Source organism: Oikopleura dioica, chromosome 1 (genome assembly GCF_907165135.1).
Source record: "Oikopleura dioica chromosome 1, OKI2018_I68_1.0, whole genome shotgun sequence".
Classification (NCBI taxonomy): domain Eukaryota; kingdom Metazoa; phylum Chordata; class Appendicularia; order Copelata; family Oikopleuridae; genus Oikopleura; species Oikopleura dioica.
In genome coordinates, this window is record NC_137291.1 from 13,866,500 (window position 1) to 13,889,088 (window position 22,589).

At 39.7% G+C, this 22,589-nt stretch overlaps 4 protein-coding genes and 1 long non-coding RNA gene across 5 annotated transcripts; all 5 read left to right on the plus strand.

The window, feature by feature from the left end:
* The first annotated feature begins 614 nt into the window (after positions 1–614).
* LOC145712287 (uncharacterized) lies at positions 615–989 on the plus strand. Its single transcript, XR_014135209.1, has 2 exons — positions 615–810; positions 850–989. It is a non-coding gene; the product is annotated as an uncharacterized LOC145712287 (long non-coding RNA).
* Positions 990–4,149: 3,160 nt separating this feature from the next.
* LOC145711347 (gamma-glutamylaminecyclotransferase A-like) lies at positions 4,150–5,061 on the plus strand. Its single transcript, XM_081789067.1, has 4 exons — positions 4,150–4,323; positions 4,364–4,428; positions 4,646–4,711; positions 4,756–5,061. Exons 1-4 carry the CDS (start codon positions 4,209–4,211, stop codon positions 4,894–4,896), a joined length of 387 nt encoding a protein of 128 aa, XP_081645193.1. The 5' UTR covers positions 4,150–4,208; the 3' UTR covers positions 4,897–5,061.
* Positions 5,062–5,315: 254 nt separating this feature from the next.
* On the plus strand, positions 5,316–11,767 carry LOC145712289 (interferon-inducible GTPase 5-like). The gene is made up of 8 exons (XM_081789975.1): positions 5,316–5,448; positions 8,075–8,318; positions 8,608–8,905; positions 9,182–9,550; positions 9,591–9,797; positions 10,645–11,004; positions 11,047–11,262; positions 11,628–11,767. Exons 1-8 carry the CDS (start codon positions 5,427–5,429, stop codon positions 11,646–11,648), a joined length of 1,737 nt encoding a protein of 578 aa, XP_081646101.1. The 5' UTR covers positions 5,316–5,426; the 3' UTR covers positions 11,649–11,767.
* A 124-nt stretch (positions 11,768–11,891) lies between these two features.
* LOC145699998 (uncharacterized) lies at positions 11,892–14,543 on the plus strand. Its single transcript, XM_081777264.1, has 5 exons — positions 11,892–12,281; positions 12,891–13,118; positions 13,163–14,038; positions 14,085–14,221; positions 14,262–14,543. Exons 1-5 carry the CDS (start codon positions 11,921–11,923, stop codon positions 14,541–14,543), a joined length of 1,884 nt encoding a protein of 627 aa, XP_081633390.1. The 5' UTR covers positions 11,892–11,920.
* A 2,427-nt stretch (positions 14,544–16,970) lies between these two features.
* On the plus strand, positions 16,971–21,179 carry LOC145712290 (G protein-activated inward rectifier potassium channel 4-like). The gene is given in 10 exon segments (XM_081789976.1): positions 16,971–17,079; positions 18,797–18,834; positions 18,876–18,948; positions 19,619–19,753; positions 19,756–19,787; positions 19,833–19,969; positions 20,291–20,416; positions 20,526–20,548; positions 20,610–20,731; positions 21,174–21,179. Coding segments are annotated over 10 exon segments (801 nt in total).
* The last annotated feature ends 1,410 nt before the right edge of the window (positions 21,180–22,589 follow it).

The following is a 22,589-nucleotide window of genomic DNA, read 5'->3' on the forward strand; positions in this document are numbered from 1 at the left end:
GAAAAAGACTCTATCACTCAAAAACTGGCGGCTTCGATTACAGGCGACTTTCTGTTTGCCAAGAATATACCAGCGAAATTGTCAAAATGGGCATTGAATTCGAAAACTGCTACCCCTCCCTTTTCGCGGATATTTCCAAGCAATTACGGTTTGTTGGACGACTCGTTTATGATTTCAATGGATGATTCTAGCGTTGATTTGGCTGATCACAAGACAATTACGCTGGTGATTCAGGATTTTAGCGAAAACCTCTTTGCAGCAAAGAAAATTAACTGGTTTGTGATTATAAGGACCGGCTCTGAAATCAACGAGGAGAGCCTTTTCTTCAGAGTTTCATAGGAAAATTAAGGGGGTAACGGCTTCTAATTCACTTTCTTCAAAAACATTCGCGATTTTATTTTTTTTTTCGCTCGAAAATTTTCCTTTTTGAAAATATGAATCGACCTTTTCTGTTCTTTAGGAGGCCATCCCCTTAATTCCTGTTAAAAAATAAGGGTATCACTTAGCTAACAAATCAAAAAAAAATGCGGGCCAAAGGTTCAAGGCCGTTCAAATCCTTATTTTTGAGCCCATAAAGTCTTATTTGCTTTGCTGCCTCGGTAGCATCTGACTTGGCGAAAAATGGTCATTCGGAATTGATCAATACTATCCCAAAAACTGTGGTGAAAGAAGGAATGAAAGCAAATGCGATAAGTTGGATTCAAGCGCGCGGCGGCTGGTCTGGAATTATGGAATACATCAAAAACGACGAGATTGAACGAATGAAGAGGAAGAACAAATTGAGCCACATTGTCGAGGAAAACTGCGATGGTAAGAGGGAAAAACTGGTTGTGACAAAAAATTGTTCAGAGGAGACGGAATCGGACAATTTGAACTACCAGCCGTATTTTGAAGTGATGCGAGGATTGGACGTCATCTGGCAGCTGCCGCTCAAGATTCGACTTTGCATGCTTTTTATTTTTATTGTTCTGCTCTTTTTGATTAAATGACCAGTTATGCGATTTTCTTCTTGTAAGGAATCCTCTTGTTATCAAAACAGGGCAATTTTATGTTCAATTGTATTTGATTTTATTCTTGTTGACAAGAGCTTTTTTTAAGAGAATTTTTTTGTTAGGAGTAGCCAAAATGCCGAAAATCTTGGACAATTTTAAACTTGAAAATTGAAAAACAATCGCGCTTTCAAGAAAATAAGTGGAAAATCTCTCCGCAAGATCGCACAGATTCAAATTTACTCAGGGGTCTTGATTCGCTGGGCGAATTCGCTCATCCCCTTCCTCGCTGTGAAATTTGCGAACAGCTGTTTCTTCACATTTAAACCAACAAATTTTCCCATTTTTCATATGACATCTAAAAATGTAGCTTTTGCATAAAAAATATTCCGTAAAAAAGAGCCATAAGAAGATGTTTCTTATCACTCCTAAATTTTTCAAATAAATGCTACTACTACGCTCCAGGATCAAATCAAAAACCATATTTCTGTTATGTATCATAATATCATGGATGATAACATCTTTAAATTGTAATAAATAACGTCTTTTATTCATAAATAATTTTGTACTGATTAGGATGTTGCGTTTTGAAATGTCTTCTGAGGTGGTCTGTGCGCTTGAATCGTTTGTCGCAGACGGAGCATTTGTAGAGACGTATGTCTAGGTGGTTGTGGTAGTGGCGCTGCAGCTGTTCTGTCCGCCTAAACGACCGGATCGGCACTTGGAGGACATTGCAAAAGACGCACTTGTATCGCAAATTGTCTGAAAATGGGGCAAAGGGATTCAAGAGCGGGTTACCTGCTGTATCTTTGCTTCCATGAGGCCTGACTAGTCCCGCATCGACGAGAAGCTTCGCCTGTTCAAATGTAAATCTGAGGCATTCCGGCCCAATCGCTCGTTGAATCAAATTTTCAAGTCTTCTTTGGTCATCTCTCAGCGGCAATTGAGCCCTGAGCAATGTTCTATCCGTCAGAGCAAGTCTGTAGTTGTGCCCTAAAAAGAGACATCAGGAGTACTCGAGGAGGAACATAAAAACAAGAATTTTTATTGACCAAGGACAAGGCGGTCAATTATGGCAGTCCGGAGAGATAAATTACGCCGCGGAGGGGGTTATGAACGGGGTAATAAGGAGTCCCTTCATTTCATTAACGATCGTAATAATACACCCAAGAGCTATTGCCAAGGACTAGCTTGGTGAATTCTTGGGGATAACGGATTGTTGGTCAGAAAATCAACCGCCCTCCTCCTTGATTTCAAAGCTTATATCTTCACTACTGTACCTTGAATAGAGCTTTCTATACTTGCAGAACTGTGGGCTGAATCTTCTAGTGACAGAATTGAAGGAGATGGTAGCGCGGAAATGTCACTAGAAGCGATCGATTGGCTCTCAGACTCGGACGCTTCAGAGGCTCCTCTTCCTTCTCCAGCTCTAGAATTCTGAGCGTTGAGGGATGCCAGCGCTTCCAGTAGATGTTGAGCTTGTGCTTGTCGCTGGAGGCTACAGTAAGAGTGGCTCAGTAAGGTCGGGAAAAGGAAATTACTTACCATTCCATTACTAGAAGTCGCTGGATTACTGATTGTTGTGGAGGATTTTGAGGAGCTGGGGGCTGAAAACGGGGTGAAAGGAAGGGAAAAAGGGTTGAACTTACTGTATTCTCTGTAACTGAGGGATTGTTGGAAGCAACAGCAGCATTAATAATGGCTAGTTGTCTCAGTAGATTCATCTGTACTTGTTGAATGTTACTCTGCTGCAAGTTATTAGTATTGCTATTGTTGTCACTGCTGCTCATCTTTTTTTATCAAGAGAGGTTGTTTTTCTGCTGAAGATTTCTCGGAAAAGATAGGAAGAGCGGGAGAGCGAGTGGTAGTACTTCGAGGAGTGTGTACCTCGCCCCTCTTTATGACAATATATTAATTTGCTCGTTTTTCTCGATTTTTACGACAAAGTCACTGACTTAATTATCTTACCAACGCTTTTTTGGGTCTCTCTCTTTGAGGAGGTGAAGAATCATGGCGGCGGAGTTCTAGGCTCTAGAAAATCAGGACGTTTTTGTACATTTATTCATACAGAAGTGCTCTGATTGGGTTTGATACAGAAAAAGCAGGCAAGAAATTCATAACAATTGGAGTTCCAGAAGGCTTTTTTAGTCACGTGAAGTCGGACAAGAATGTAGAGCAAAAACGGAGTGCTGAAAATAATTTAAGGGTATACGGCCCATAAAAATTTGGGTCATAAAAGTCGATCAAAAGCTTGGTTTTTTGTTAATAAAGTGACACCCTTATTTTGATTCAGTAATAACAAATCGATTCTTTTAGAATCGTAAGATAAAAATAAGGGTGTCACTTGATAAAAAGAAGCCGGACGAGAATGTAGAGCAAAAATAGAGTGCTGAAAAAATGGTAATTTAAGGGTATACAACCCATAAAAAATGTGGCCATGGAAGTCGATGTCAAGCTTATTTTTTGTTAATAAAGTGACACCCTTATTTTAGCTCAAAATTCTTTCAGAATCGAAAAGTAAAAATTAGGGTGTCACTTGCTAAAATTCCTTCAGAATCGTCTTTAAATCAGAAATTGGAGAAAATTAACCTGAGATAAATCAGCAGTCTCCAGGCCAGGCAGCTTATAAAACTCATCGTTTTTTTTTCGTTTTTTTATTTTATTTTATTACGCTCTTTTACTTCTTTTCGGGGCTCGTGCTTTTTATTGAAACTCAAGGCCAGCAGCCTGGATAATACAGTATTATTGGATCTGGTGTTGGATTGCCATGTTTCATTTTTCATGTTTCTGTCCACTCAGCGATTCTTTGGAAAAGAAGGAAGTTACGTGAGAGTATTCTGAAGAGCGATTTCGTTAGTTCATGAAAAAGCGGCTTAGACAAGCGGATTACGAAACCCTAAGTAACGCTAAGCAAAGCTGGTAGCTGGCTCCTGTCTAACCTGTGCGATTTTAGCCGAGATTTAGCTGTTGACGGAAAAACGTGAAAAAAGACGAACACGCGGTTGGCTGATTTTTACGGTCACAAAGTTTCGCTGTTAAAAAATTTAACGAGAAAAAAATTTTTTTTTTGAAAAAAAAATATATTTATTGAAATGAATGACTCTTGTTTTGAAAATGGGGCGTTCCTTTGGCACGTTCCATATTTACTTTTCAAAGAGTCAAAATTTCGCAAAATTCATTTCTAAAAAAATTCATTTTTACCCAAAATCTGCACCGAAAATGCTTCTTTTTGTATATGGAACGCTGAAGAGAGGATTTTCAAACTACCACGAGATGGAGAAATTAGAGGGAACTTTCATAAGCGAAGCTCAAACGGTCCGCGAATTTCCGCTCGGTAACTTTTGAACTTTTCACTTCAAAATTGATGGCTTCAGTTGTTGCCACTGAATGCGGAATTCCAGCGCTCCTGAATCTCCCTGGTCATTTCAAGGGGAGTAGAGTTACTGGCTGGCCTCGGCAACCTGCGTAGAAAGCCTGAGTCAAGGTTTGGAAGAACTGAAATGAAAAGCCGCGCAGCGGCTTTTTTAAAAACGAAGCCGCGAAGCGGCTTCGCCAAAATTTCTGTTAGATTGTATTGGTAATATTGCCTGCGCGGCTTTTCATTTCAGTTCTTCCAAACCTTGACTCAGGCTTTCTACACAGGTTGCCGAGGCCAGGTAAATGGAGAACTGTGGGAGATTCCAGAGAAGATGATGGCAGCTGTTGATGAATTTGAAGCTCATGTGGGTTCTATTTTTCTTTCTCGAGGGGTGAACCTTATTTTTAGCCAGAGTTGTATACAAGATTGGACGAAAAAGTCCAGCGATTTGACAATAAAGAAATCGTTACTGCGGGAATGTATTTTATCGACCAACCAAAAGCTCGGCTCGAAAACCTTTGTGGAAAACCTGAGTCAGGGTTTGAATAGCGGCTTATTTTGGAAAAGCGGGTCTTTCAAATCCTGACTCAGGTTTTCCACACAGGTTTCCGAACCAAGCGGAAAAGACGAGCTTCTGGAGCAAGAATCCTTTGATACTTATAATGAGGATAAACAGAAGAAGTATAATGGACGATGGAATGAATTGTCAGTGGAAGAGCGAAAGAGATTTCTGATTTCGAAAATGAAAAAATAAAAAAGATTGTTTTTGAATTTACCCGGTCTTAGTTTTTTTTTCTTTTTGTCAGCCACGAAGGATAAATAGCGCGGTCGGTTTATAGAACTTGCATCACGTGGTGTGATTGTTTCGGAGCATCACATCAGCGTCGCCGCTGAAAAATGGGAATGGTGCGCCACGGAGCGCGCGCTCCACCGCCAACTCGGAAACGACTCGCAATTTTTCATCGGACAGTAAACTAAAGTTTCGCGCTCGCCAAAAGCCTAAATATAATACATATTTGCAAAAGGCGATCTTCATTAATTCTTTCGAATAAAAAGAGAAATCAACTTGCAATTGAATCATGACTGCTACTTCCAGTTCAGGTAAAATTATCATTAAGTATTTTTAAAAATTGTTGAAAAACCTGATGTTTAATCGTTCATTTGGCGTTTAAGATATTTTATTCAATAAAATCAACTAAATTTAATTTTCAAAATATATGTAGAGCTTATAATTAGTCGATTTATGGTTTTAGAATTTCTTTAATGAACAAAATTTCATTTTTTTAAAGATTCGGAGGCTCGAAATTTTGATTGGCTGAAAAAACATCTCACGCTTTTTGATTGGCTCTCTTAGAAAAATCTAGCTTTTTTTTCATAAATTCTTCTTTGAACACTAAAAAGCCAATCCTTGTAAAAAATGAACTTTTTTTTTCTTCAAATCAAATCGGAGATTTATTTTTCCAACTTTCTGTGACCTTCTTTTTTGTTCTCCCAACTAATCAGATTTCTGTTTTCCCCGACGCTGCTCTGTCAGAGTGTATGCTTCAGGTGCGAATAGTTCCCGCGCTAGAATTATGCGCCACACACGCGACGTTTGTTAATTTAATTTCTTACTGCATCACTCGATCCCAATTTTAAATATTTAATCGGCTGTTCATCAAGCAATTAGGAAACATGAGAAAGGGGAAATTTTATTTTTTCCTAATTGGCGTTTGTTTTTGCTTATTTTTCTTGCACTGCAAAATAATGAGCACACAAGTGATGAAATTCCTGAGTCAGGCTTTGAACCGTTGAAATATTAAGCCGCGCAGCGGCTTTCTCAAAAACGAAGTCGCAAAGCGGCTTCGCCAATATTTACAAAAAAGACTTTTTGTAATTTTGGCGAAGCCGCTATGCGGCTTTTTGTTTGAGCGCTTCAAAACCTGACTCAGGTTTTTTAAACAGGTTTTCGAACCCTTTTCTTGATGAAAGCTTTTTTGGTTTTTGACATCGGATTTGGCTGACACGAACTTTTACTTCTTTTCTTCTCCAAGCGCTGCGATTGTGGTGTTTAGCGCTAATTAGCGTTTTTGAGCGTTCGGAGAAGAAGACAGTCGCGAAGGTCGCAGGCTCGATTTAGAAGGGCGCTCCCATGTTTGAAGAATTTTTCTGGCGAGACCCCTAATTCCCTCTAGAATACTTCCGGCGCCCGTAACTCGCTTGTAATGGAGCGACTGGATTGCGCCGCTTCTTTAGATTGGGATTTTAGGGATTAGGGTCTTTTGGCGAGAAAGATAAGTACAGGACTCCTGGAGGCGCGAAAAAGTTAATTTCTGATAAGGGAGTAATGCAGTGCCCCAGTTATATCGACAGGTTAAAATTTTGAGCTGCCAAAATTTTTCTCTATTTTCTTCCTTTTTCTTATTTTATGAAGATAGTCTGAAAGTTCTAAAAATCAAGGCAATGTTTAAAAAATTTATCATAGAAAATTTAAGGCAGGAGTTAACTGAGTGACCCCCTTATTTTTAATTTTTTTCTTTGCTCCTTAGACGGGCCTTTATTCAAACCCTTACCCTATAAAAATAAGGATCCACGGCATGAATAACGGTTTTTCTGGCATCATTTTTGAGTTAAACGTTTCGCGCCCCCACCCTTAATTCTATTCCTAATTCTGTTGATCAGAATTTAAATTGATTGCTGTAAGTGTCCGGAAATATGTCTAATCTTAATAGCGCCGGTCTAATATTTTGAAAATGAAGCAGTGTGATTTTTTAAATTAAAAATTTCGCGTCCTTTTTAAAGAAATTTTCAGAAAATGTCAGCGAGCGTGTGACATGTTTCAACAATCACACCCAACGAGCCAGCTCGCAAACGTGGCGCTTGTCAATTCTAGCTCAGCTGGTTTATTATCGTGTATAAGTCGCCAAATAGCTTCGAGTTAGATCCGTTTATCGCAGAATTTAATGACCTAATGGGGCATCTGAAAAGGGGGAATTGGCGATAAGGAGTGGCGGAAATCACGTTGGAAAAACGAGTCAAAAAGACGTGTTGAAATCCATGTTGACACCCTTAAGTCGAGATGAACTTGGATAGGAGCTTTTTGACTCGAAAAAGAATCATAACAATTTGTCAAAAAGTAAGGATGTAGCAATAGAAAAACCTGATTTTCGAACGGACTTTTGTCTGAGATTTAACATAGTGATACCCTTATTTTATTTCGCAAAAAGACAGCCTTAAGGGGGTAGAACTAGGTTTTTCGAAAATAGCCGATTCTAGACCGGCGCTCAAAGCGAGGAGAGCTTAGATTTTCAAATTCTCTCTTCGGTTGAAGAAAGAACAAACTTAGATCTAACAACATTTTTCTTAAAATTTTTTTTCGTCAACACATTTTGGCGCTAGAGAGCGAAACGTCAACCCACCTCTTCGAAAATCGCAATTTTAGCGTATTCGCGTCCTCAAATTTATCGAGTCACGTGACCAGCCAAATTTTTTAAATCTCATATTAAGATAGTTTAACCATTTATCTAGCAACATTTTTGAGGAAATTGCGTAATCACAAGTAAAAACAGGTTTTTCTTATTTAAAGTGCCCTCCGAAAATCACGGTTTTTCCAAAAATCTAGTTCTACCCCCTTAAGCTTTTTCTTGAACCTTTAATACCGAAATTCTAAAAATTCTAGAGCTTTTTATCAAGATTTTTTTATTCAAATCTTCATTTTTCAATCATTTTCACAAACTTCAATTTTCAGATGAATCGATCGATGAGATCTCCCTGAAAGAACAGATCATTTCCAAAGTCTCTTGCCAACCTGGAGACATCATCATCGAAAAACATGCGGCAAAAGAAGTGACGAAGATGCTTGAAAAACACGAAACAGCAGCGGTTAGTCGCTACATCAAGAAGTTTTTGGACGATTGGAGGAGCCAAAAAGTCTCGATTGCGGTCTACGGAGATAAGGATAATGGAAAAAGCCAATTGATCAACACTTTGAGGTAAAAAATGGAGCTGTTTTGGGCGCTAGAATCAAGAAAATAGGCTTTATTGCCTGAGTTAAGCTCGAAGCCAAGATTTTTTGCCGGTTTGTGATCAATTTTTGGTATTTTTGAGTCAAAAACGTAGATTTTTTGACCCAAAATCGGATAAGAGAAACAAAAAACGGGCGATTTTGGCTCAAAAAAGTATCATTTTTGCCCATATTCAAAAAAATTCTGTTCAAAAATCAAGTTTTTTGGGTTAAAATTAAGGCTCTAGAAAAAGTTCAACCTCTTACGAAATTTTTAGAGGCACGAATTCGGCTTATACAGTGTCGAGCTCCTGCACGTCTCCAATGCCCTACGTGTATCCCTTTAATTCGAATATCCAATTTTGGGAGCTCCCGCCGATCGCGCGCGAGGGCCGCTACAAAAAGGATAAGTACTTAAAAGAAATAAACGCTTCCCGCTTCGATCTCGTCATCATTTTATCCTGCAATCGCTTCGCTATGACTTCGGATTGCTGGCTAGCCAAGCAATTCGAGGAATTAAAAACGCCAGTTATTTTCGCTAGGACTAAAGTCGATGAAAGCGTCGATCAAGGAAAGGTTCTTTCAATAAAAGATACAAAAAGCAGACTTCGAAAACCTGTGTGCAAAACCTGAGTCAGGGCCTGAAAGTGATTTAAAGAAAAGCCGCGCCAAATTACAAGGTCGCTCTATTTTTCGAAATTTTGCGGCTTCAATTTAAATTAGCCGCGGCGCGGCTTATTATGCAATCACAAAAAAGTCCTTAGTAAGGTTTTCAAAATTCAAAATAGTCGATGAAATGTCTGAAAATCGACTCGAATTCGTTTTATTTACGAATTGCTTTCTGAAATCAAGGAAGAGTACCAAAAGAAAATGAAAGAACCTCAAAAAGACCGTAAAACCTACCCACACACCCACAGTCTCGAGCGCTGCCTCGCCAGAATCCGCAAAACGGCGATGACTTCCCTCTCGGAAAAATCCATCAAAACCGAGAGTTTCTATATGATCGGCAGCAAAAAGCCGCTTTTGTACGATTTCGGCGACTTCATCACTGCTTTGGTCGATCGACTCAAGCCAGAAAAACGAGAAGCGTTTACGCTCAGCATGATTCCTGTCAATCCGGCTGTGATTCACAAAAAATACGAAATTCTGAGCTCTAGAATTTGGGTCATTGCCTGTTCCTCCGCTGCGAATGGTCAGAAAGTGCCAAAATCAGAGTCAAAGGTACTTTTTTCTTGGTTTATTGATGAATAATGGATTTAAGGCGGAATTGGAAATGATGTTAGATGAAGTGCGATTTTACAGAAAACAACTGGGAGCGCAGGAAGATGCGCTGCGAAAAATTAAGGACCGTGAACGTGACTTTCTCGGGGCCATGGGAAAGATCAACTACACAAAAGAGGGATTAGAGGATTTGGTTAGAAAGGCAGAGGTGGAGACGGATGCTGATATGTTTGTTACGAGTTTGAAGGTAAGCAATTTTATTGATCAATTTTTATAAAATTCCAAACAACTTGAATAAAGTGGAACTCTACATAGGTGTATTCATCGTTTTTGAACTTGATGTGATCACCAAATCTTATATTCAGCATTTTTCTATTTTCTTGAGCTGTGTTCTCCAATTCAATATTTTTGGTGAATCTCAAACTAACGTCTCCTGGTCCATTGGAGTTATTCAGTGTTTGTAATGCTCCTGAATTTGTCCAGAGTATTTTCCCTGCATTTTCGGCGGTGCCATCAGCACTAACGCATGCTGAGACTCGATAATCAAAGTTAACATCTTTTGGGAAAATTATTTCTATATCCGCATGGATTTGGCTTAATTCCGTATATATGCTCCATCCTTGTCCACCGATTCGCTCCTCCAAATCTTCAACTCGCCTTTGCTTAAAGATACCATCTTCATCTTTAAATTCCTCATATTGCCAATTACGGCTTATATTCACGACCCTCTCTCCAGCTCGCAAAGCTTGAAGAAATAAATAACCCCTTTCTTCTGTATAAAAACGGCCTGCGATATTCCAGCATTTTTCTTCTGATAGCATTCTATCGAGTATCATTTTCTTTCGTTCTTCGTGAGTAAGTAAGCATTGTCTGAGATTATGTTTAATAACCGATCAAATTATTTTATATGAACCTCTGTGATAGTGCTTCATTCGATTTTTCTAACTGATACAATCGTTTCTCAAGATCCATGATCTTTTTAGCATCTACAGAAAGCTGCGAACTCATTTTTAAACGGGATTTCTGGTCTGAATCTCTTTCAGAATAAAAATTTGCAGACGTGTTTAATTTTCGCAGCTATAAACGTCTTTCAGATCATCTCGCTTCGCTGGTGGATGAGCCACCTAGGTGTTGGAGCTTCATTCACAAACACATGCGCCGTTCTCCGCTTTCTTCTCCACAATCTACAGAACATCGGCCTCAAATATCTCAAAATCCAAGACCAAGAAAAGATCGAAAAAGAAGAGCGTCGCATTCGAGCAAAAGAAGTCATCGAAAAAGCTCGCAATGGCGGTTCTTCTATCATCAAATCTTCCAGTTTATCATCAAAAAAGAGCTCTTCCAGCTCATCGGGAGAAAAGAAGAAAAAGAAGAAGAAGATTTCCTTGAAATCGGATGAAAAAGAAGATTCTGGTCAAGGAACTTCCAGCGGCGAGGATACTAAAATTAAGAAGGTGAGACCCTTAAGATCAGGATGGAGTAATTTTTTGTATTAGAAAAAGAAGACAAAGACCAAATCCGACTCCGAAAACGGCGAAAAGCGCAAGAAAAAGAGCAAAAAGAAGTCCGACGATAAAAAATCGGACAAATCCGCCTTTAAGTCCGAAAAACCAGCTCCCATCCGAGTCATCAAAATCAACAGAGTCATCACTCGCGAGCACTTAGCCTCAGCCTCCCAGACCAGTTTTTCTACCAACGCAGTTACAGTCTTGGTAAGATACAGGAGCAAATTAAAGGGGGAGTCTAAAATTCCGAGCAAGTGATTATTGTTTTGTTGAGAGAATTAGTGTCCAAATTAGCGGCGCTCCCGTTTTGTAGCGGTCGACCACCGCCGCAAAATTGCAAAAACCGCCGTTTTTGTGAAACTCGGGGAAAGGTCTTTCAGCCACGCTCGTGGCCAGAGACTAAATGTTACTGTAGAAATAGGAAAATACTAAATTGCTAAGAACCTGATGCTCATTTCCGGTATTTACGGGCACGTCCGTATTAATTCAATTAAAAAAGTAGTCATCAATATTTTGATCTCTCGAAGTTCAACCAGATTTAAGATGGTGACACCCTTAATTTTGTATTTCAGAAGGACAAAGCCTCACTGTAAGAAGCCAAATCACCAAAAACAACTCTTCTCTGTTCTGAAACAATGAAAAATCCTCGTTTTTCCATCATCTGTAAATAAATTCAACCCTTTTCAAAATAAAATGAACGGTAATGCAAGTGACATTAAAGGTTAGAATTAAACGGAACCTGGATTTTTCGATGCATTAACCTTTTAAATCTTGAATTGCGGCGCCCCAATTTGAGACTCAAAAAATTCAAGAATTCAATTCATCCATTTCAAAAATCTGAATCAGGTCTAAATAGAACACCGAGATGAAGATTTTTCCCGCGGTTTTTTCGACTGTCGCGGCGAGCTACGAGCAGCCAAAATACGATGCGTTTTTGCAGAGAGTCGTTTCTGGAGAGAAATCTGCCGGCTGGGGCCACCCTGTTGACAAAGTCGCGGCTCTTTGGAGCTTGTGCCCTGCAATGACTCCTCCTCAAAACGGCCAAATCGTCTGCGACCAGTCGACTTGCGCCCTTGTCTGCGACGATGGATTCATTCCAATGGGCAGGCGAAGGACAAAGTGCAGATGGAACAGTACCAAGCAATTTTTCTGGAAAAGGACGCTCTCGGATTGCGACACTTGCACAGATTTGCCAAGTCCTCCAGCTGGCATAACTGCTGACTGTGGTAAGTTTTTGGGAAACGGCCCTGCTGCTAGGGCGAAAAAAATATTCTTCTATTTGTCATAATTATGGTCAAGTATGCTATGATCAACAAACCTTCACCAAGGTACTGATTAATTACGTCGAATAAAAAGGTCAAACAAGTACAGTTTTTTGTACAGTTATGGTCTCTCAAATCTAGAAAACCTAACTTTTCAAACTGTCTAAGCTCAGTAGGATGGTTTCAGAAACGGGCCCGTATCTGGGCGTACAAAAATAATTGGCTGGTGCAGATTAAGCATTCAGTTTCCCTCCATCGAGGTTTACTGACCAGCATATGGTCATTGAAAGTATAGAAAAGTACTGTTTTTTATGTACTTATAGTTCTAGAAAAGCGGAAACATGGAAGTATCGCGCGCTAGATTTGAGGAATTTTGAGAATACGGCCCCCTTCGGGGCTAGCAGAAAAATTATTGAAGTATTGACCTTCCGAGAATAAATTCTTTAACTCACATCTCCTTCACCAAGGAAATCAATCACTAAGAATTGATAGCTCTTCTGTCCAAGAAAAATACCAAAAAGTACAATTTCTTTGCCGTTTATGGTTACTAAAATCTAGAAACTCTTCATTTAGGAATCAACGCTATTCGCAAAAAGAAATGCCTTTACAAATGCGACAATGGAAGCGAAATTTCAACTGCTGCTGGTGATTTTCTGCAGTTTTCTGCGGTTTGCGGTTGCCCCAGACCAGATCGCATTTGTCGCTGGAAGTCGAGAAAGGTTGGCGTCGTTGATTCAGCGAGCATCGCTGGCTGGACCTGTCCAAATCCCACTGTGCCGACAACAACGACTCAGGCTCCAGGTTATCATCAATTGTTCTGTTCTTAAAAAATTTCACAATTCTAGCTACAACAACATCGACTCAAGGAGCCACTCAAAACCCAACCAATCCTCCTACTTCTGGCTGCGACGCTTCCAAGCCTTCCACCTGCACTTCCCTTACCACCGCAGAAATTGGCCTGGAAAACGAGTGGTCCTGCCGAAACTGCTTCAGAATCAACGCGCACTATCAACTTCCCGCTACTTGGCAAGACACTGATTTCGTCACGATCAAGTTCAAAATCCCCGTCACTTGGAGCACCTTCTCGCATCCAATTGACAATGTCCAAGCTCTTGATTCTGGCTTGACTTGGCGAATTAATTTTGCTGCTGGAGCAAATTTTGAATCGGGAATGATGTTTGATGCGAATTTGATGGCGCTGCAGACAGTGACGATGTCGAATTCGGCTGTTTTCGAGGAGATCAAATCTTGTCCCTGTACTAATACATCTGTAGGAACAACAACTGCTTCTCCTGGCGGTGGAGCAACTACGACCCAAGCTCCAGGTCCAACTACAACAACCCAGGCTCCTGGTCCAACAACAACGACTCAGTCGCCCGGACCGACCACTACTCAAGCTCCAGGCCCAACAACGACCCAATCTCCGGCGCCGACCACAACCGTAGCTCCCTGCACTCCTTTCAACACCCTCGGCAGCTTCACCCACTACGATCTCCGCGACAACGACATTGAAAACGGCGCTTGCGGCTTGATGTGGAGCGGTAGCAATCTTGGAACAACCATGTTCGTCGCTTTGGATCAAGATACCGACTACGACTCGAACAGAAACTGCGGCCGATGCATCAAAATGAAGTGCGAATGCACTCAGAGCCAGTTTCCAGGAGCCTGCGCTGCTGGACAGGAGACCATTGCTATTGTCGCGGATAACTGCCCCGATGCAGGTTTGATTATGGAAATTGGGGATAAGAAATAAGGAGAGTGTTTTAGGATGCCATCAGGGTCATGTGGATAGTTCTACCTGGGTCTGGAACTCGGTAAGCGGAAATGAAGCGCCTTCGATTTATGATGGAAGCTGGGAGTTTGTCGAGTGCCCAGCCGGATTCGTTCCTCACCCCGTTTCTCAGGTACCGGTCCCCCTTCTATGAGCCACTAGAACTCCTTCAGATTCGCTTCAAAACTGGCAGCTCTCAATTCTGGATGGCTATTCAACCCTCGAATCACAAATTCGGCATCGTGAAAATGAGCATCAACGGCGTTGACCTTCCAAATGGTGGTGTCACCGGCGCTGTTGGAGAGAACTACTACTACATCGCTGACGGAATTGTTTCGTCCTTCCCATTCACGATCGAGATTGAAAATACAAATGGCGAAACCGCCAGCGCGACGATCAATTCTGCGGCCGAGATTGGTGATAATTTCTTTGTTGATCTTGATGCTCTTGTTTGAATAAATCTCTTTCATTCTTCTTGATAAACAAGTTCAATGCCTCAGTCACATTTGTAAGAGCAAATAGAGTTGATTTAGAATTGAGAAGAACCACAAGATTTGAAAAGAGACGATGATAATTTTCATTTTTCATTTGTCTTTATCGGGGGGCCCGGACTATGTCGTCGAATGTCGTCAATGTCGTCGAATGTCGTCAATGTCGTCGAATGTCGTCAGATTTTTCTTCAAAAATGGAAAAAAAATCTAAATTTTGAAAACAAATCTGTTCTAGGGAATGAAAATATGCTAAATTTGGCGGAACAATGAAGGCGGGTAAATAGAAGTGTAACCTGCCCCATCAATGAGTTTCCTACCACCAAACCCGCGGAGCGGGCACCTTCCATTCCTTATCATTAACTTATCAAAAGAATGTAAAAATATCGATTTTGAAGCATAATTACACTATTTTAAAGTAGAAATAATTAATTACGGGGAATCTCGTCCAGTTTCTAGAATGAGATATTTTTATTTTTTTTCTCGATTTTTTTCATTGACGACATTCGACGACATTCGACGACATAGTCCGGGTCGCCCGTCTTTATCTTATGCAACCAAGGAAAGAGCAGAAATAATAAAAATCAAGAAACACCGCCTTCAATTTTTTAATGCTCAAAAAGGTCTGCAGCGTCGATTTCTCCTGTGATTCCTTTTGCACCAACGAGAAATCTACTTCGATCCAAAGAGCTGCCACAAGATGCAAAGAAGCCGCTCAGGCTACTTTTAGCACTTGCACAGAGTCTTGTTTGGATGCCGATTGTGTTGAGCTCTGCAGAAAAGATCTGAACAATGAACTAGAAAAATGCCCCTGCTCTAAAAATTGGCTTCAAAATAATTTTAACTGGACTTCGGAGACATTTTTTGAACTGAAAGAATCAAGTTTAAGTTTAACAAAACCACCTAAATATGGTTCTATTTTTCTTTATGAACTTGTCAAAGTCAAAAAATCATCATCTTGGAAAACCTTATGAAAGAGATGAACCTCAAGATTAAAAAACTAGAATTGCAAAACACAGATGAGAATAGAAGAATTGAAAATGATATCAACGAAGAGAAAATAAAGAGCCTTGAAAGTAAAGTAGAGGCTCTTATAAGTGAAAATGAAATATTTGCGTCTGAACTCTCAAAAATCACCAATCAAATCAACGAAGAAATGGTCAAAAATGAAACCTTTGGAGTTGAAGTTGAGGCGATAAAAAAACAAATACAAGAAATTGCTACAAATCTTACAACTCAACAAGAATCGCATTATAAGAATATTAGTGCTATTGCGAAGAAGCTTCAGAATGTAGTGGACAATGGGCCACTTGGAGGATATGGGCATTATTTTGGAAAAGACGACTCGTCTGTGAGAGGCAGGATGAATGAAGAAGAAATCCAAAAAGTGCTCAAATTGCTCTCAATCGGTGCGAAAAAAGTAAATTTCAAGGAAAGGGTTTTTTTTCTGATGAAGCTCAGGATTTTGAAAATAAAACTCCGAGAAGTTTGGGTACTCCGATCAGTGGGATGTCGAATCGGCTGGATGGAGGCTGCAGTACAAAGAAACTAAAATTGGTGAACCAATTTATCTTTGGCTAAGCAATGAAAGTAAATAAAGCCCTAAATATAGATTCAAAGGGTAATTTTAGACGGAGGCGTTCGGTTCAAAGCTGTAGCTGAAGAAATCCAGCACACAAGGGGGTGCACACGGTACGAGCTTTATAGCAAAAGCGATGGTCAGAGGCATTTTGTAAGGTTCAACGAAAATGATGAATGTGGTACTGTAAGATATAATATTGATATTCTGTAAAAACTACGAAATATGATTTCTGAAAAATATCTTTACTCGTCGGCAACCTTGATCAATGGCCATCTCAAGCAAAAAGTACCGTTGTTGTTAAATTCATTACGAGCCCAAGTGCGGAGAGTAAATCTTTTATTACAGTAGAAATCAGTGAACCGAGCTGGCGGCAATTACTGACAATAAAAAATGCTCATCATTTATGCATTGGAAAGAGCAATTGAAAGAGATCTATATAAAGCGCGGTAACTTGTGCACTGACTTTTTAATTGGCGGGTGATTGAATATGCAAGCGGACAGCAAGTGGCTAGGTGGCCCGCTAGACTGAACAACGGTCGAAATTAGGTGCTTGTTTCTGACTTTTTTCAACTACTAAATCCTCCTTGATCTTCGCGGCTTCCGAAGAGAGACTTGATTTTTAATCAGTTTTGTTGCTGCTTTTTTGATTGAGAGACTACTGCAGATTAGAAAAAGAAGGGAAGGGAAGGGATGATTAAAACATGCGCAGAGATAGGGGGGCTTATTGAACACAATCCAAATTGAGTTAGTAATAACCGTTGTTAACTTGGGGCGAAGAGATGAAGAAATCTCCCTTAGCAGAGAAACGAAAAATGGGCTTGAAGCTGTTTGACGAGCCGGATCAGTTTGGAAAAAGCCCGAATGCAAAAGGCGCCGGAAAGAAGCCACAGGTTCCGAGATTTATGAAGAAAACCGGCGAGTGTAATATCCGGCAAGTATGTTAAAATGGAGGAGAATTTGGGGAAAAGGAACATTTTAGGATTCGAAAGAGAAATTTGAACGATTCATTTCGGATTTCTTTACGACGATGATTGATCTTCCTTTCAGCATTTTTATGCTTTCTTATGTTTCTTTTTATGTCTTCAGGCGAGTTTCAAAAGTACAGGTAGTTACAGCCTGATTTCGATATTTTGGACGATAAAAAATCTTTAGCCAATAAGAATTGGGCATTTTTCATGTGAGCCAATCAAAAATCAGAAAAAGAGTTGAATAATAGAGTCCTTTCTGTGGAAATTTTGAGCCAGAAAAGGCCGTTTTTGAAACAAAAAAAGCTGGATAATATTTTCATCTGTATATTATGTCGATGCCAAAGCTCGTGGAGACATTGACTACTATCAAGCAAGAGAGAAACTGGATGTATTGACAAAGTCGTATTGGGAAAACAAGACCATGGTCAATCAAATCCGGCATTTTTCTCAAGAAACAGGTTCTCAAAAGACCATAAATCTCTTTTGAAAAGTTTCTTTTTACAATTTTTTTAGGGACATTTCCTAGATTTATAATTATAAGAATTACTGATTGCTGCTATCATAAAAAGATTTCAAGCATCAAAGTTAAGGATTATCAAGTTTTAGAACCTATTAAAAGAAGAACTCATTAATTTTTCGATCAACGCAACATCAGACAGCAGCCGCCACTTGGACGAAAACGACGTGTTTTATTTAAGGTGAGTGCTGAATAGTTCAATCAGCAGAAATCAAAAACAAACTCTTGAAATTTAGAAACCTGGACCAGAGCTACGATCGACAGTATTACTGGCTCGTCAACGACACTTATGAGCGACCGGTCTGTTTTGAGAATGTCAACTCTTTTCAAACCGCGTTTTTGTTTTTTGTTGAGACGGAAACGACGGTTGGCTATGGGAAGAGGACTATTACAGGAAGGTTGATCAAGAAATTATTCTAATGTCAAATCAATTACAGTTAGGATTGAAAATTTGAGTGATTTTTCTATGAAAAATGGCGAAAAAGGGAAAGAACCAAAAATATGGCAGTGATTTTCTGGATCATGGTTTTGATTGGCCGCTAGGCCAAATGCAGCAATCTTATTGGTAGTTCAAAAATTCACTTCCAATCTTTGGTTTAGTCCCAATTTCGTAGGTTTTTGAGTCAAAAAACGGCAATTTTGAAGATTTTTTGCCGGCACAGAATTGCCAGTTTCCAAGATGCCAACCAATGAATTGCCAGAATACGATTCTGACTGTATTTCAACAGAAAATCGCTCTAAAAGAGGCACATATTTTCAACTTTTCGAATATACAATCGTTGTAAAATCAAGTTTACAAAAGAGACACTCGTCTTTAGTTGATTCAAGCTTGTTTTCTTCGAGTAAAAGACTTGTTCTAGTATGTTTCTGGAGTGACAGTATTTAGAAGTTCTAACTGCTGTTATTCTATATTCCGCCGAGTCTGGTTTCGGCCATCAATTTTAAAAACGAACAAGTTTGAAAGCGAGGACAACCAATTTCTGGCAGAAGTGGTTTTGATCGTTGGACTCCTCGTCCTTGGGCATTATTCCCTTTGTGAATTTTTAAAATCGCGTGTCCGGAACAGAGGAAAAGACACTTTACACCGCGAAAACACGTGGCTGTTTTTGTTGGCTCCGGGTAAGGGGGATGCTTTTCCGATCAATTTGAAAAGCAAATTGTCCTGAAGCGATTCTGCTGCTCATTATACAGGTGATTTTGGACTCATTTGAATAAGATCGATGATTCTTTAGTGTTTGGCCGGAACGATGGTGGATGCTTTCATGGTCGGATGTATCTTTATCAAAATTTCCAAGCCTCAGGAAAGTTTTTCAAAAGCTCTAGAATCAAATGCAACCCATAAGTGACCTAAAACTCATGAATATTTATATTTTAAAAACTGATTTTTATCGAATTATTTTTACAAGATTGGAAGCGTGATTCATCAAAATTTATTACTTTACTTGTTTTCTATTTTGAAATCATTTTTTTTGACAAAAACCTGGCGGGCCCAACCAGGAAAGGTCCGGAGACCTTTTTTCGAAGACATCCATTACTCTGATATAGTTCGTCAAGTTCTGTGAGTTCAGGAGCGTTCCCAATTCGGAGCAATCTGCATGTTTGCCTGATCGTGCTGCTGATTGAATCTGAGTGCGTTTGAGTTCGTTCGTAATCTGAATCTGGAATTTCGTCTAACCACGATAATGGATTTGGACGCTTCGGGATTCGAACCTGCGTGATCAGCGCGGGCCGAGGGGGGTGGAACGCGCTGCAGCCGGAGCTACAGACGCGCCCGGGCAAGCGGCGAAAAAGGCACCTTTTATGGCGAAAAATTGATACGCATCTTTGGAAAGATCTTAAGAAAAAATTCCGCGGAAACCATTTTTATCATATTTTTAGCATGAATTTATAATTTTATTGATATTTTTTACTGAATACAAAAAAATAAATCGAAAAATATCGTTATAGCCAAATGCAATCGATTTGAGTTGAAAAGAAAGGCTCGAAAAGAACAAAAACGACACCCTTATTTTCTCCGACAATGCGGTCATCGCCATTCGTGATGGAAAATACAACTTCATGTTTCGAATCGGAAACCTCCGAAATTCCCTTTTGTCAAATGCATCTGCAAGGTCAAGTTTATCAAGTCCAAACAAACCATCGAGGTACTCAATTTTTTAAGAAAAAAAAACGTTTTCAATCCTTTTAAGGGGGAGTTTTTGCCGTTGGACCAGCGGGATATGGATGTAGGAACAGCTACAGGGGCTGATAAGCTGTTTCTAGTGACGCCGATGATTATCAAACATGAAATTAACGAGAAGAGCCCGTTTTGGGAGATGAGGAATGGGTTTTGAAATCAAGGAAGAGTGCCCAAATGAGCGATATTTTTCCGGAAATTCGGAGAAAGCTCAACACTTATGACTCACAACAAAAATTCTTGTCGACGAATCAAATTGCTCAAAAAAGGTCGCCGACCAATCAAAACACCGAATTTTCCATAACTTTTGAGGATTTTTTATAGTTGAAAAATCCGGTGTTCTGATTGGTCGACGACCTTTTTTGAGCATTTTGATTCGTCCACAAGAATTTTTGATAAGAAACTGACTAGCTGAACAAAATTGGCTTGTAAAAGATCAATTTGCACTTGAATTTTTTTACCCACGAAAAGCTGCACCGACATGATGGCCGAGCAGTTTGAAATCATCGTGCTACTTGAAGGCGTGGTCGAATCTACGGGACAAAGCTCTCAAGCGCGCACGAGCTACTTGAACAACGAAATCCTCTGGGGACACCGGTAAAGCAGCGACTTTGCTTGAAATTTAATTTCATCGCTTGGAAATTGATCCGGCGCTCTGCATCTGCATTATTCACGGCCATTTATCTTCTGAGCCTTTGTTTTTTAGGTTCAACCCGATTTTAAGTCTCGGCGGCGCGACTAATGAGTATTCAACAGGATCGGCAATTATTTAACCGGATCTTTTTTCTCCAAACAGGACTTTATTTGATGGAGATGGTAGTTGATTGCCATTTAGACTATTCGATGTTCAACAAAACCTACGAAGTTAATATGCCTACATGTTCAGCAAGGGATGAAATTTACATCAATAGGGTTAGAAATAAAAGGAGACATGTAGCTTTTCTACGAGTATTCAACAGCATTTGGTCAAAATTGACTGGTTTTTCGCGGATTTCGAAGCAGAAATCATCAATTTTTCGTTATTCTTGACCAAATATTGCTCCATTTTGGCCAGAAATAGCGATTTTTCAACATTTTTGGTCAAAATTGGTAAGTTTGTTGGTCTAAAATCTAAGAAAAAGACCAATCAAAGCCATTTTTGACCAAAAATCGGATAAAAATCACAATTTATATTTTTAAATTCCTCTTTTTTTCTCGCCATAAAATCGCAAAAATCGACGAAAAACCGACAGGATCTCCCATTTTTTGAACAAAAAATTTCATCCCTCAAAAGCCCAGTTTACGCAGTTGAGCAAGATGTCCGAAAAAACTCCTCGTCCAGCTTCATTAAGCTCTTCTCCGTATGAATTATTAGATTTGAGCTGATTTTCCTCCTTGATTTCGACTCTCGGAGAAAGCAGTCTCCCTACTAACCCGCCCTTTTCTAGGCAAAAGTTTAAAAAGAAAGCAAAGGGTATAATGATGGTTTCGAAATTAATGAAAGCCAGTTCGGACTCGCAAGACTCGCATGGCGCTCCCGATATAAGGTGAAATCGTCGCTCGCGTCTGGAATATTTTTTTTAAATGTCAAACTAAACTACTCCTCCACTCACGGAAATTTGGTGAATATTTAATTGCGAATATTCCAGATTCGCAAATCCTTATATCCACTTGTTGTTGTTCAGGGCTACAGAATGGAATGAATATAAGACCAGCCCGAGGTCTTGAATTTGAACCATCTTTAGCTGATCCCCATTTTTTGTTATCATTTTGAAAATGATAAGAAATCATAAATGATATGTTGCGACTTTTTGACTAAAAAAAGGGGCCCTATCCAAGATTTTCGACTAGAAATCGAATTTTGCGCTCAAGATTGTCATTCAAAAGTGGCGCGCCGCGCTCTGATTGGTCGAAAATCCGTCAAATACCCGAAAATCGACAATCTTGGGCCCGATTCTGGGGGTTTCAAAGACAATCTTGGAAATCTTGGAATTTTCATTCGCCACATATCGCGTCTTTCAATAGTCAAAAAAATCACGTGACAGTACTGCTGACTGTAAAGTTGTAGCGTCACCGCTGATACCCCACAGGAATCGCCGAAGTTCAATAAACCCGCTCCTTCCAGTCGATCTGCCAAGCTCAACAAGCTGCTGGTCGAATTCGCTTGAGATGAAATATCGAAGAAAGAGCCTTATTTGTACATCTCTCGCTATCTAACTTATTTATTATCAGAATAAAAACAACTGTACAGAATTTAAAATCTAAGATATGCATCATTTGCGCACACATATCCCGCTTAGACTTATCTGATAAGAAGAGCTTATTCAAGAGCTGCACTTTCGAGGTGCAATTATAGAGTTTTACGAAAAGAGTCTGCTCGCCACTCATGAATAAATCCTCCAGGAGCAGACACTTACGCATTTCCCTGTAAAATTTGCAGAGAAAAAGTTTTAGAAAAAAAAAAGGATTGATGAAGTAAAAACAGGCCGAAAAAGCGAACAGGGAGGAGAACTAAAACTTTAACTAAAAACATAAATATACAGTGACCTCGGATTCGCGGCGCCTTTCTGTCTTTTTCTTCTTTTGACACAGTAATTACTGAATAACGCAGCTGCGGTAAAAGGAATTTTAATAGCATGCTATCAGAATTTCAAACAGACATTTTTTGCTTCATAACTCTTCATTTTTTTATCGCGACTTTTTTCTTGAAAAGCATATTTATCGATAAAAACATCGGTAATTATTACGTGGTTATTAATTAGCAACCGCTTGGAATGCAAACAACAGTTGC

Bases quoted from the DNA above. Each gene is read 5' to 3' on its own strand.
- LOC145711347 (XM_081789067.1), top strand. From the start codon at position 4,209: ATGCTTCTTTTTGTATATGGAACGCTGAAGAGAGGATTTTCAAACTAC. The intron at 4,429-4,645 runs GTTACTGGCTGG...TGCCGAGGCCAG, and splicing joins GTCATTTCAAGGGGAGTAGA to GTAAATGGAGAACTGTGGGA. The intron at 4,712-4,755 runs GTGGGTTCTATT...CCTTATTTTTAG, and splicing joins TTGATGAATTTGAAGCTCAT to CCAGAGTTGTATACAAGATT.
- LOC145712289 (XM_081789975.1), top strand. From the start codon at position 5,427: ATGACTGCTACTTCCAGTTCAG. The intron at 9,551-9,590 runs GTACTTTTTTCT...AATGGATTTAAG, and splicing joins TGCCAAAATCAGAGTCAAAG to GCGGAATTGGAAATGATGTT. The intron at 11,263-11,627 runs GTAAGATACAGG...TTTGTATTTCAG, and splicing joins CCAACGCAGTTACAGTCTTG to AAGGACAAAGCCTCACTGTA.
- LOC145699998 (XM_081777264.1), top strand. From the start codon at position 11,921: ATGAAGATTTTTCCCGCGGTTTTTTCGACTGTCGCGGCGAGCTACGAG. The intron at 12,282-12,890 runs GTAAGTTTTTGG...CTCTTCATTTAG, and splicing joins TGGCATAACTGCTGACTGTG to GAATCAACGCTATTCGCAAA. The intron at 14,039-14,084 runs GTTTGATTATGG...AGAGTGTTTTAG, and splicing joins GGATAACTGCCCCGATGCAG to GATGCCATCAGGGTCATGTG.